Source organism: Sus scrofa, chromosome 13 (assembly GCF_000003025.6).
Source record: "Sus scrofa isolate TJ Tabasco breed Duroc chromosome 13, Sscrofa11.1, whole genome shotgun sequence".
Classification (NCBI taxonomy): Eukaryota; Metazoa; Chordata; class Mammalia; order Artiodactyla; family Suidae; genus Sus; species Sus scrofa.
In genome coordinates this window covers 117,831,901-117,845,731 of record NC_010455.5, presented here as the reverse complement: position 1 = coordinate 117,845,731, position 13,831 = coordinate 117,831,901, and the positions used below count along the sequence as shown (strand labels likewise).

Here is a 13,831-nt window from a genome sequence, read left to right as displayed (position 1 = left end):
GCACAGAGCAGATGTTTGATACTTAGTAGGCATTATTATGAGTATTATCATTACCATCATCATTATCACTATTACTAAATAAGGCGTGAGAGAGCTATGTAACTGGCTTGCACTCTTTGACATCTGAAGAATTGCTGGTTCTGAACTGCATTAGAGCATTATGCCACTGGCAAATATTGAAGCTTTAGAAAATAGTTGCTGCATTTATACTAAAAGGATCTTAGAAAGAACATTAGTCACTTGGATTACACTCTATCCCCTAAGAGGATGTTACTCAGCTCAAACCAAGAATAGCTGAGTGACTCCTGAGCAACCGGTTTGTTTTATTTTGTGGACATTGTGAGATGACTCCCTGTAGAGGCCCTCTTAACATCAGCTGCACAAAGGGCCACTGTCAAATCTGTGCAGCCTCTCTGCATCAGCCTGATGATGTCTGTTTCATATACTAACTTCATTCTTGGTTCTGTCTGATTTCCTTTGATTTCCCTACTCTGATTTAATCTTTACTCCCTTTATTCACTTAACTAGGTTTGTTGTGTATATGTATTTTATGACACTTTAGGTCCTTTTTTGGAACAAATAGAGATGTAAATAAATGCATATGGTTTTTTTTGGTTTTTTTTTTTTTTTCTTTTTTTTGCTATTTCTTGGGCCGCTCCCGCGGCATATGGAGGTTCCCAGGCTAGGGGTCGAATCGGAGCTGTAGCCACTGGCCTACGCCAGAGCCACAGCAACGCGGGATCCGAGCCGCGTCTGCAACCTACACCACAGCTCACAGCAACGCCGGATCGTTAACCCACTGAGCAAGGGCAGGGATCGAACCCGCAACCTCATGGTTCCTAGTCGGATTCGTTAACCACTGCGCCACGACGGGAACTCCAATAAATGCATATGTATGCATGTACACCTAGACATATTGAATTCAACTAAAGGAGGCCTTTTTAAAAAAAATTGAGGTATAACTCATTTACAATGTTGTGTTAGTTTCTGGTATACAGCAAAGAAATTGACATGTATTTCAGATTCTTGTCCATGCTAGATTACAAGATATGGAGTATAGTTGCCTGTGCTATACAGTAGGACCTTGTTGTTTATCTATTTTAGGTATAGTAGTGTATATCTGTTAATCCCAAACTCCTAATTTACTCCTCCCCCCGACCTTTCCCCTTTGTTATCCATAAATTTGCCTTCTGTTTCTGTGAGTCTGTTTGTTGTGTAAATAAGTTCATTTGTTTCATTTTTTTAGATTGCACCGGTAAGTGATATCATATTTGTCTTTGTCTGACCAACTTCATTTAGTATGATAATCTCTAGGTCCATCCATGTTGTTGCAAATGGCATTGTTTCATGTTTTTTTTATGGCTGAGTGGTATTCCAGTGTGTGTGTGTGTGTGTGTGTGTACCACATCTTTAACGATTCATCTGTTGATGGACATTTAGGTTGCTTCCATGCCTTGGCAATCGTAAATAGTGCCACAGTGAAACTTAGGGTGCGTGTCTCTTTTCAAATTAGAGTTTTAGCTGGGTATATGCCCAGGAATAGGATTGCTGGATCGTATGGTAACTCCGTTTTTAGTTTTTAAGAAACCTCCAGATTATTTTCCATGGTGGCTGCACTGATCTACATTCCCACCAACAGTTCCCTTTTTTCCATACCCTCTCCAGCATTTATTATTTGTAGACTTTTTGATGGCCATTCTGATCTGTGTGATCTGATACCTCATGTAGTTTTAATTTGCATTTTTCTAACAATTAGCAATGTTGAGCACCTTTTCATGTGCCTGTTGGCCATCGGTGTGCCTTCTTTGGAGAAATGTCTGTTTCAGTCTTCTGCCCTTTTTCAATTGGGTTGTTTGGGGTTTTTTATATTGAAGTGTATAAGCTATTTGTCTGTCACATCATTTGCAAATATTTCTCCCATTCTATAATTGTCTTTTCATTTTATTGATGGTTTCCTTTGTTGTGCAAAAGTTTGTAAGTTTGATTAGGCTCCATTTGATGTCTTTTACTTTTTTTCTTTTTTTTGGGGGGGGGTTCTTTTTGCCTTTTCTAGGGCCACTCCTACAGCATATGGAGGTTCCCAGGCTAGGGGTCTAATCGGATCTGTAGCTACTGGCCTACGCCACAGCCACTCGGGATCCAAGCCTCGTCTGAGACCTACACCACAGCTCACAGCAACACCGGATCCTTAACCCACTGAGCAAGGCCAGGGATCGAACCCGCAACCTCATGGTTCCTAGACGGATTTGTTAAGCACTGTGCCATGACAGGAACTCCTGATTTCTTTTACTTTTATTTCTTTTGCTTTGGGAGACTGAACTAAGAAAAACTGGTATAATTTATGTCAGAGAAAGTCTGGCCTGTATTCTCTTATAGTAACTCTATATTTCTTATAGTAATCTTATATTTCAGTCTTTAAGGCATTTTGAGTTTAATTTTTGTGTATGGTGTGAGGGAGTGTTATAACTTCATTGATTTATATGCTAGCAGCTGCCTTTCCAAAGCTTCCAGATGAGTTTTAATTGTAACATCTTACTGTAGAAAAAATACTTGAGGAGCCAATAAAATACTTTCTTGACATTCACAGATGTAAGACTCAGTATGGGTCACAATTTGTAGGAATAAAAGTCCATAAGAGGTAGAAACGGACAAACTTTGTTGCGATGTGAATTTGCAATCTCAAGCAGAAAGTCTCCTGTACAAGAGCAAGTCAATTTTAAGGTTGTCAGATAAAATGCAGACTGCTCAGAAAACATGTTTTTAGATAAGTATTTCCCAAATAATGCATGAGACATACTTTTACTGAAAATTACTCATTGATTACGTGAAATTCAAATTTAACTATGCATCCCGTATTCTCATTTGCTAAATTTGTCCATTTTGATCAATTAGACACTGGAGTAGCAAAGTGTTTTGGCAAGACTTTGTAGGTCTCTTATTGTCACGTTGGATATGGGAAATCTTGTGAAGTGATAAACAGTTTCTCCTGAGAAAAAAAGACCACAAAGTGAAACATAAATCTGAAATGCATTCTGAAAGTAAGTTTCATTTGAGATATAAGTGGATACCTAGGAAAAACAACCCCTAATAGAGATGTGGCCCAGAAGAAAGCCAGGAGCTGGTCCAGTGCTTCCGTTTCCACCAGTCTTGGAACTTGTCCCTCAAGAAGTGCAAGTGTCTGTGAATGTAGCTATAACATGCTCTGTTTGTCATCTCACCTGTTCTATAAAGAGTCAAAGACAAGCCTCCCCCCATACTGCACACAGCTGAAATAAGGAGAGGAAATTGTTGGCATGAAACTTGGATGGAGCTTAAAATGCTGCCCTTTTGTCAGTAGGAGTTTCACAGCAGAACTTAGAGCAAAGAGTCTTAACCTTTTTAAAAGTGAGAACCCTTTTTAATGAAAACATAAATCCCCATCCCTGTTGATAATATACTATTAATATAAAGAGGGAAAGCTACTAAAAATGAAGACTGCTTTTAAATGTATGTGCTTTTTATTAATCATGACATTGAAAACAATTTAAACTTATTCATTCATATATGTTAGACATTTGAAAACTATTCACATGTGTACATGTACAGTCTTCTGAGTCCCCCGAAAGGACTCTGAGTTCCAAAGTTGGGGAACAGGTTTAGACTATCTTCCTGGGGAAAACCTTGAGTTGCTTGACAGGCTAACAAATAGACTAGTCTGTTATTCTCCACAGTGCCCAGAGACCACTGCCACCCACGAGGGTGGGAGCAGCCTTGCAGGAGGGAATCCCAGCATCTTCCTTCCCCCCAAGAGTCCTTACAGGCCTAGGATGATGAGAGGAAATTGAGTCATTGTCATTCAAGCTGCCACCCTATGCCTAGGAAGCCAGAAAGGGCCTCCAAAACTAGTCACTGTAAGCATCTGTTTTAAGTCCCCCTCACCAGAAGAGGGGTAATGAGAACCCCCACTCCCTCCCAGGACCCAGGTTGCTGCATACAGCACAACCGTTTCCCAACTGCCCTTTGCTTCTGGGCAGATCTAACAATATAGGTGATCAAATACCTGGATCATATGCATTGGAATCAGAAATCCAGCCTTGCTTTCCATAAGGTTTCCCACCAGATGCGTAACAGTGACTATCTTATAGGATTAAATGAGGTCAAATGTGAAAAGCTTTCAAGAAGAGTTAAGAAGATACAAATTGAAAGAGGCATCATTCTTGGCCAAGACTAGTTTGTCAGATACACAACACAGGCTCCAGGTGACAGGATTGCTGAAGAGGGCAATCCTAGCAAGTACCCTGGGCACACCAGCAGCCCAGCACAGTCATGGGCCAGAGAAGCCAGCCCTTGAGACAGCATGTGACTCAGAAGGTCACAGACTTTATGTTCTCAGGACCCTTTTACACTTTTAACAATTATAGAGAACCTCAAGGGGCTTTTGTTTATGCAGGTGATACCTATCAATATTTACCATATTAGAAGTTAAACTGAGAACAGTTTAAAAGATTCATTTAAAAATAATAACAAAATGCAGTTCAGCGTGTTAAGACCCCGACACAGCATCCATGAGGATGCGGGTTTGATCCCTGGCCTCACTCAGTGGGTTAAGGATCCAGCATTTCTGTGGCTGTGGCATAGGCCGGCAGTTACCACTCATTTTCAGTCTATAGCCTGGGAACTTCCATATGCCTCAGGTGCAGCTGTAAAAAGAAAATAATAATTACATGTTGACATAAATTATATATTTTACAGAAAATAATTATTCTCCAAAACAAACTGTTTAGTCAGAAGGGTGGCAATTTTTTTTCATTTTTGCAAATTTCTTTACTATCTTGCTTCTGCATTCAATCTATTTGGAGTATCACACATTATATAGTCGCTGGAAAATTCCATTGTATGTTCATGAGAAAATGAGAATGAAAAGGTAAAATAACATCTCAGTATTACTATAAAAATAATTTTGACCTCACTGATCCCCAGAGTTCCCCAGACCACACGTGGAAAATATCAATCAAATGTAATAGGAGCTTTCACATAAATTGATTCATCTGCACCTCACAGCAAGGTTTTAAAATGACTTAATGTTTTCCCAACAATATAGCTGGAGAAACTGAGGCTTTGGTGAAGATAAGAGATTCGCCTAAGGCTAAATACTGGGATTCAAGCCCCCAGGTGCTTGGATAACAAACCCAACTCAACCCTGGCTGCCTCCTGTATTCTATCACTAAGGAGAAAAGTTAAACTATTTTGTTGCTGAGTAAGACCAGATGATGCACCCTCTGGTTATATTACATCTGCAAATGTATCAAGTCTTTCAATCACTCCTGGAGTAGGGGAAGATCAAACACATTAATGAGTTAGTGATGGTTTTGCTATTACTCTTCCTGTCCAATGTGACATAAACAAAAATAAAATTGGCTTTCCTATCTTCTTTCCAATTTCACTGTACTTAACAATGACTTTTCACAAATGGATAATGAGAGAATCAAAAAGTTGTTCATTCGATGTTCCAAAACACCAGAGGAGTGCTTTATGATTTTAGACTAAGATAATTTTTTATTTTTAAGTTGGCTAACTCTGAAATCTGTTGCATTTTTAAGTGTCTGTTTTTCTACCCCCTTAGAGAGGCGGTCAGCAATTTTCTCACAGCCCTCAGTTTGCAAAGAAAGAGCAGGAATCAACAACAAGTTCCTCATCCTGCAATCTCTGGGAATATCTGGGCTGCCCTCAGAATCGCCCTTTCTCTGATGGACCAACCGGAACTCTTCCAGGCAGCTAATCTTGGTGACCTGGATGTCCTCCTAAGAGCTTTCAACTTGGATCCTTGAAGGAAAAGAAAAGATTAAAAAATAATAATCCCTCATCTGTGTAATTGTACTGAGAAATGCAAAACTATTTCATTATGAATTCCAAAAAGGATAAAACGGATGTTCAAAAGGCCATGGTGATATAACCCAAGGGAATTCCTACAGACAATGCCCAGTCTCTGTTCAGATCCAAAAGCACAAAATGTTGTATTTAGAGTCAAGGTCGGGCTCGAAAGAATTGAGAGACACAAGACAAACCAAGATAAAGTACCTGTGTGTGAACGCTCTTCCCAGGCTGCAAGCATATTGCAAGTCTGTTCTTTGGGGGTTTTGTCCCCACTAATGACATATCTAAGGAATTTGCTTATGGGACACCTGGAGAAAGCACTGCCTCAGATCAGGGAATTCTGACCATTTCTGAACTGTCCCCTGAAATTCCTTCTTTTACCAGATTGAACATAATGTGGGCCAAGGTGCATGCACATATATTAACTCCTGACTGAAGAGAAGCATTGCTTAAACCTGTTCCAATTTTAACTTTTACTGTAGCCTTTGATTCCAGAGAGGGAGCTTTGCTGGCAAAAGCAGTTTTTGCACTAGGAATTTTTGCTGTTCCCAATCAAAACTTTTCTGGGACTGTATATATATATGCACTTTAATATCTTATTTATGCCTTGCTGGAGTTTTGTTTTGTTGCTCCAATTTTTAACTTGGGGGTGAAAGATTTGAGAACTCTGCTTTGTTAGATCAACGGACCAAATAAAAACTCCTGAAAATAGTTTTTCATAGTGTAGGGTTTTGAAGGAGTGTTTTTCTTAAAGCAGATATGGTATAGGGTGCAAATATGTCAAACACAGATCTTCTTATTCACATGCTTTTCTGGGACTGTATGAACGTAAACAAGAGATAAGGTCGCATCTCTTCACAAATTCTCTGCAGGGAGAAAGTTTGATGATATTGTGACTTGTATTGAGTTAATATTAGCTTGTTTAAATATCATATTTTCCCTTGCTTTCTTAACTGCCCTGCATATCAACATTCCTTTTAAACTCTTAATATTTTAAATAGTATTTCTTAAGAATGATAAATAACATCTTCTAAAGATTATGTGTTTTCTTAGTTCCATCATCATCTGCACTGCTCACCCTTTTGCATTCTAAGTGATAGAATATCAATATTTTCTGGCTAATGTCAGCGGTTTAATATGAAAGATGCATGCCTGCCTCTCACTTTGAACATTTTCAAGTATCAGGAATTTTCTGCTGGCAGTGGTATCTTATTGAATCAGTTACATTCCACTCAGTTCTTCAGTGTTTTGTGCCTGTTGGGAGTTTGGTGATTATTTGGAAAGACATCATTTTTTAAAGAATTAGACAAATTGTTTGCAAGATGCTAACCCAAATATAATTTCCCTGATGTCCAGTTCCAGTAATTTGTCCTGCTAAGTTGTCTTGTTCTTCATTGTGTCTCCTTCCTCCCTCCAGAATCTTCCCCAAAGCACTTTTTTGATCCCAACTTTTTCTTCATGTCATTTAGTCAGTAAGGGCTGGTTACACTCATGATTATAGGTACCATGCAAAACAGCATTTGGGTCAAGAGTTTAATTGACTGAGGAGTTGGCTTCTACTGGGGAGGGGAGAGGAAATGTACACACATGCTGAGACAGGTGGAAATCCTCTAGATACAGGTAGAAATCCACTCTTCTGTTATGTTGGAAGTCTCCAGGGTAGGAAGGGGCACCAAGAACATATGAAATCACAAGTCCTTGAGGCTTCCATACATCATAACCTATTGTAGTTCAAAAAGACAAAGAGCTGAGGGCACTGTGGTGGTACCAGGCTTTTCTCTTCATGTCAGAGCGCACTTTGGGCCAGGTGATGCCTCCAGCTGGCCAGCAGAAGCAGGAGCATTAAGGCATTCACTGTTGGGCAGGAGTCACAACCCAGTCATGGCCTGCCTGCTGCTTCCCTGCAGTCTGAGAAGCAAAGTAAGGCTCAACAGTACTTTCTAAAGAATAGGTGGTATTCGTTAGCAGTTTAGAATCCTGAAGCCTCCAAACCATGGGGCAGCCTCCAAACCATGACAGCTGCCTGCTTGAGTATCCCTGACATAATAGCATCCATTCTCTGTGTTTTCCTCCTCCCAGTCCCTGTGCAGTTCCTGGCTGGCCAGCTGACAGCATAACCCATCACAAGCCAACATTACAGGTGTTCTGTTTATGATGTCATTCTGGACTTTGAACAGCCACTGAATTTGCAATAGCCTTCTTTCTTAGCCTTGCTGCCCTGCCTACATGAGATCAGTAACAAATTTAAAGCCTGACAGTAGGGTAAATGCAGGATATTTTGATTTAATTTGGTGATTGCTAAGTGGTGGCAGATTTTGCAGCCCAATTTTTATTTTGCTTTTGGAATACAAAGTAACTTCAAACTTCAAAGTGTTGTGTTAGAGAGTAGACAATGTTCCATTCCCATCATAATTTGGAAACTTGCTGGTCATTCAGTACGATTTTCTCTAATACAACTGTCCATCAGAACCACGATTTTCATAGGCTGTTACATGTCAAGAAGTTCAGAATTATTGCCCAAGAAAATTTTCAATAATACTTAACAAAATTAAGTAAAAACGGTTACTAAAAATTGAGCGAAAGTTTATAAAAGTCAGAGCACCACTGAAAATTAAGTAGCAAGATTTTAGAATGTATACATCTTTAAGCATGGCTCAATTTTTAAATTTTTATTGAAGTATAGTTGATTTATAATATTGCATTAATTTCTTCTGTAAGCAAAGTGACTCAATTATACATATATATATTATTTTTCATATTCTCTTCCATTACAGTTTATCATAGGATAGTAAATATAGTTCCCTGTGCTTTACAGTAGGTTCTTATTGTTTGTCCATCCTATATATAATAGTTTGCATCTGCTAATCCCAAACTCAATCCTTCTCTCTCTGGCATACCCCATGCTGGCAACTGCAAGTCTGTTCTCTATATCCACGAGTCTGTTTTTGTTTTGTAGATATGCTGATTTGTGTCTTATCTTAAATTGCACATGTATTTGTCTTTCTCTGTCAGACTTTATTTAGTATGATAATCTCTACGTCCACCCATGTTGCTGCAAATGGCATTGTTCATGCTTTTTATGGCTGTGTAGTATTCCATTATATATATGTATCTTCTTTATCCATTCATCTGTTGCTAGACATTTATTTATATGCCATGGCTAATTGTAAGTAGTGTTGCTGTGAAAATAGGGGTGCCTGTATCTTTTCAACTTAAGTTTTTTCTCGGTATATGCCCAGGAATGGATTGCTGGATCAAATGGTAGTTCTATTTTTAGTTTTTTTGAGGAACTTCTATACAGTTTTCCAAGGTGGCTGTACCAATTTACATTCCTGCCAACAGTGTAAGAGGGTTGCCTTTTCTCCAGACCCTCTCCAGCATTTATTACGTGCAGATTTTGATGATGGACATTCTGACCAGTGTGAAGTGATACCTCATTATAGTTTTGATTTGTATTTCTCTAATAATTAGCAATGATAAGCGTCTTTTCATGTGCTTACTGGCTTATCTGCATATCTCTGTTGGAGAAATGTCTGTTTCAGTCTTCTACCCATTTTTCGATGGAGTTTTTAGTTTGTTTTTGTCATTGAGTTGTATGAGCTCTTTGTATATTTTAGAAATTAAACCCTTGTCAGTCACATCATTTGCAAATATTTTCTCCCAGTCTGCAGGGGGCCTTTTCATTTTGTTGATGGTTTCCTTTGCTGCTGTGCAAAAGCTTGTAAGTCTGATTAGGTCTCATTTGTTTATTTTTGCTTTTATTTCTATTGCCTTGAGATACTTACCTTAAGAAAACATTGGAGTGATTTATGTCAGAGAATGTTAATGGCTATGTTTTCTTCCAGGAATTTTATAGTGTCATGTCTTATATTTAAGTCTTTAAGCCATTTTGAGTTTATTTTTGCATATGGTGTGAGGGAGTGTTGTAACTTCATGGATTTACACACAGCTTTAAGTATAACACATTTTTTCAGGCGGAACTGTTTTTGGCATCTTAGCCTCCTGGTGTGAAATGTCTTTTAAATTACCCTTTCCATTTGAAAGGGTAGGGTGTCTTTGGTTACTTTCTGGGGCATTCTGGGAAGGCTTTGAGTATCTTTTTTTTCCCTGTATTCCTGAGTAAAAGCCTAAGATATCTGACAGGATGGTACTATTTTCTTAGAGTGACCAATTTCATAAATGTTGACTTTCGAGGACCAATTTCACTAGTATATGGGATGAAAATGCAGAGGCAGTCAGTGATTGATGCTGAATTTCACAGTATGTTTTAACTATGTCTAGTGGGCTACTTCTATGTGCTTCTGTACCTTCATGGCGAGGTGGAGGTGGAGAGATGGGGCAAAGGAGAAGTAAGGCATCCACGTACTGGGTCAATCATGTTGGGTTATCATTCCCTCTGCTTTCTCCCAAGCTCACTCTTCATAATTCCTTGAAAAAAGGGCAGATCTTGTCCACCAGGAGACTTTAATAGAAAACTATGAGCTGTGCTTTCTGTGTCAATCTGCGTTTCAACTAGAATGGCATGTTCATCACATTTAACTGGGTTGGAATGGCCAGGACCCACTCATTTTCAGAGTTTAATGCCATTTTCTTCATTCTCTTCTTTAAAGAGAACTATATGTTATTCTTGGGTCTATGTCTGGATATTAATATTAGATAAATCTTTCTCGTATATTTGTGCTATACATGCAAGACTCGAACACAACTATAGCTAGTCCCACTTACAACAGGAGCTCCAAACCCCATACCATAAACTTTATGAGCTCCTTGGGAGTAGAGAGAAAGCAAGATGGTCACTTTGTGTCCCTTCCTCATTTGTTCCTGAATCAGTTCCACCAAGCTGCACTATACTTTTAGTTGTTGTTGTTATTGTTGTTGTTTCATTGCTTGAAATGCTTCTAAAAGCATTGTAGAAACAGGGTATTCCGAAGGCTTAATTCGTGTGCCATCTTTTTGAGGTCTCCTGTTTTAGAAATTATTAATCACGCATATGCATGATTTCTACTTTGTATAATAATTTCAAAATTATTCCCTCTCCAGGTTTTACTACACAGTTTCCTTATTTCAGTATTTATAGAACTGGTTGAAATTAATCTGTTTTGAACTATGAAGTAGACAGGTCTATATATTTTTAAAGAGTGTTTGTAGATAAACTCTGGCATACGGTTTGTAAAAAGGCAGTTTTTAAAAAGTAAAACCTATAACCTCAGGTACCAAAATCATGCATGCATTAGTACTTGCAAATCTGCCTACTCAAATATTAACCAAAGCATGCAAGATAACTTTAATGAATGTAAATTTACCCAGTGCATGATTAAGTCTCATAGGTTAGCTGATTTTTCCTTGCTTCTGAACAAGGAAGCATTTTCATGAACTTTGTGTTCCAGTTTTTCTATTTGCTTTTAATATCCCATCCCTGAGATCGTTTTCATGCTCTCACACTGAACTTTACAGAGACTCACATATCTGGTTTATGCAGTGTTGCAGCCAATGCCAAACTAATCCCCTGAGGGATCCAGATATTTATACATCCAAACAATTTTTAAAGCCCAGATGAGGCACAACAGATGCAAAACAGAAACAAAATCCCTGTATCTGAATGCTACTAAACAAAAACCATGTTGATCGCCTCAGCATAGTTTTGGGTTCTAAATTCTGAATAGCATATTTCAAGTCTTTTTCTGAATTAGAAATACCTTCTAAGTAAGGTGGGGAGGTCAGGGTAACATCAGGTACATGATAACCATCATAAAACAAAGTGGACATGGGGCCTTAATTTCCACAAATGTCATATAGTGTGTGGGGTGTCTGTCCCACCATTGTCCTCAACATGGCCCTATTTGTATGGTAAGTGGGCTACTTGGGCCCACATCCCTTGAGAAACTGGACTTAGTATTTCTAAAAACACTAAAATTCAGAGTTGAGGTAATCTGATGATCACTCAGCTCCAGCTCTAAAGTCCTGTCACTGCCTTTTTCTGTGGCCCCTGCTTTATGAAAAAATAAGACAAGGAGACCAGAAATGGAGCAAAGCTAAGACAGTGGGAGCATCTTATGTTAGTGACAGCTTCATCACCAAATCATACCCCCCTTGTAACCTCCCAACACATGAGCTCCAAGATAGAATTCCCCAAACACACAGTCAAGACTGTTGTGTGCAAGCACTGAACAGTTGAGGAGAAAAAAAAAAAAAAAAACACCACCACAGAAAACTAAAGTGTGAGATTTAACAAACTCTCATGTGGTATTTTGCCTTGAATAAAGTTTCTACTACCTACACCCTCTGCAGAAATGCCAAAATAATACACTCTGGAAACAAGTGCCCCACTCTCAAAACTGTTTTTCTCAGGACTTCTCTCCAAGAGAGAACTCTCTTGTCATGCTATAGAGTGTCACCGCAAAATCCTGACAGGCCACTGGGTCACTTTTAGAAACCTGCACTCAAAATAAGATGTAAAAAGGAATTGAGGTAGTTCTTTGCTCACAGATAAGATGTGTGGGGTTTTATGCTTTGAATTTTTGGAAAGGGAAGCTCTATGACACACAAAGGACTCAATGAGGATAGACACACTCAATGAGGTAGTTTGTCATTTCCACTGAGATAAAAAAATACCATAAAAGATTGTGCCACATGAGACACATGTTTGTGACTGAATGTTACCAGTGGATAAAAGAAATATAGTGAAACTAATTTTTACCATTTCCAATATGCCCTACATCATCTAACCCAAACCCTCTTCAATTTTCATTGCCCAAATTTGTTTACATCTGTTGAAGAAAAAATCCTGATTAATTTAGTAAACTTTTTACTAAGTATAACAAGCATTTATTAACTATTTAGAAAAGATATTTCTATATATTTTGTATATCTATGGATATTGCATATCTAATCTAAAATATCCTTTAAGACAAATTCTTCTGTGATGCTTCCTTATTATGCTTAATAATGTTTAAAATCCTGGGATTTCATTTATAAGCTTGAATAGATAACAGAAAAAATTTAACCTTAAATATTTACATTGAGTTTTTAAATTAAAACCAACCCAAATTAAATGACCTATATAGTAAATTAATGGCAGTGGGGGCGGGGGCTTAAAAGTTATTGGCATACTACATGATATCTGTGTATGTAGTGAAATATTATGTCATAGCACAACTGTTGGGTATTAAGGCTTCATCTTAGTATTTCCCTTCAGTGTTCTTTGAAATAAAATTACTACCATAAAAATAATCTATCATATTGATGTGTTTAATTTACTCCTTTGGCTTATAATTTGCAAAGTACCGAGATTAAGGTAGTATTTTTGTACAATTGTTGGAAGCATGCCTTCCCTTTTTCACACTATTCAATTGTATTTATATTTGTGCAATTTTAAACTATGTTTTCAAATAAACTTTGTCTGTGGCTTCAAGGTATTTCCAAAAATCTTTCAAAGTGGGATTATGGGGGGCCAGAATTGCTTCAAATCAAACTGGGTTCTATTGTACTACTGGTTAAAAAGTCATTTTATTGAATATCACTACACATGATTTTGCATGAGTTATCTGGAAGTCAGGAATGCATTTTTCCATACAAAACAAAGCTTTAAAATCTTCCTCCTTTGTTTAAAGACTAAAATATTATTTATCCTGAAATTGGATTTTGGTGATTTTCTTTTTAGAATAAAAGGATTAAAATATATTTCAGTTTTAGGGTCTTTTTTTTTTTTTTTTGACCAAATATTTAAGCACTACAAAGTACAGGTACTGTTCTAGTGCAGGACAGTGGTAAGTAAATCAAATCCAGCCCTTGAACAACTCAGAGTTCTGTGAGAGAGCAACAAATACTTTAACAAATAAGAATGTCATGTGCTGCCAAGTGCTAGAAGAACAAGGCAAATAAGGTATTATGACAGTAACAGGGGCTTCTTTACTCACAGGTCCTCAAGAAGGGCTTCTCTTACCTCACATCTGGGCTGACATCTGAATGACAAGCCAGT

At 38.0% G+C, this 13,831-nt stretch overlaps 1 protein-coding gene across 22 annotated transcripts in view; it reads left to right on the top strand.

Annotated features, from left to right (window-relative positions):
- Positions 1-13,533, top strand: part of PEX5L (peroxisomal biogenesis factor 5 like) — a 256,185-nt gene extending 242,652 nt beyond the window's left edge. For all 22 annotated transcript variants that reach the window (XM_003132551.6, XM_005670010.3, XM_021071222.1 and 19 more), the window contains one exon: positions 5,603-13,533. In XM_003132551.6, the coding sequence (XP_003132599.5) occupies positions 5,603-5,807 (205 nt within the window). In that variant the 3' untranslated portion in view covers positions 5,808-13,533. The remainder of the gene's footprint in view (positions 1-5,602) is intronic.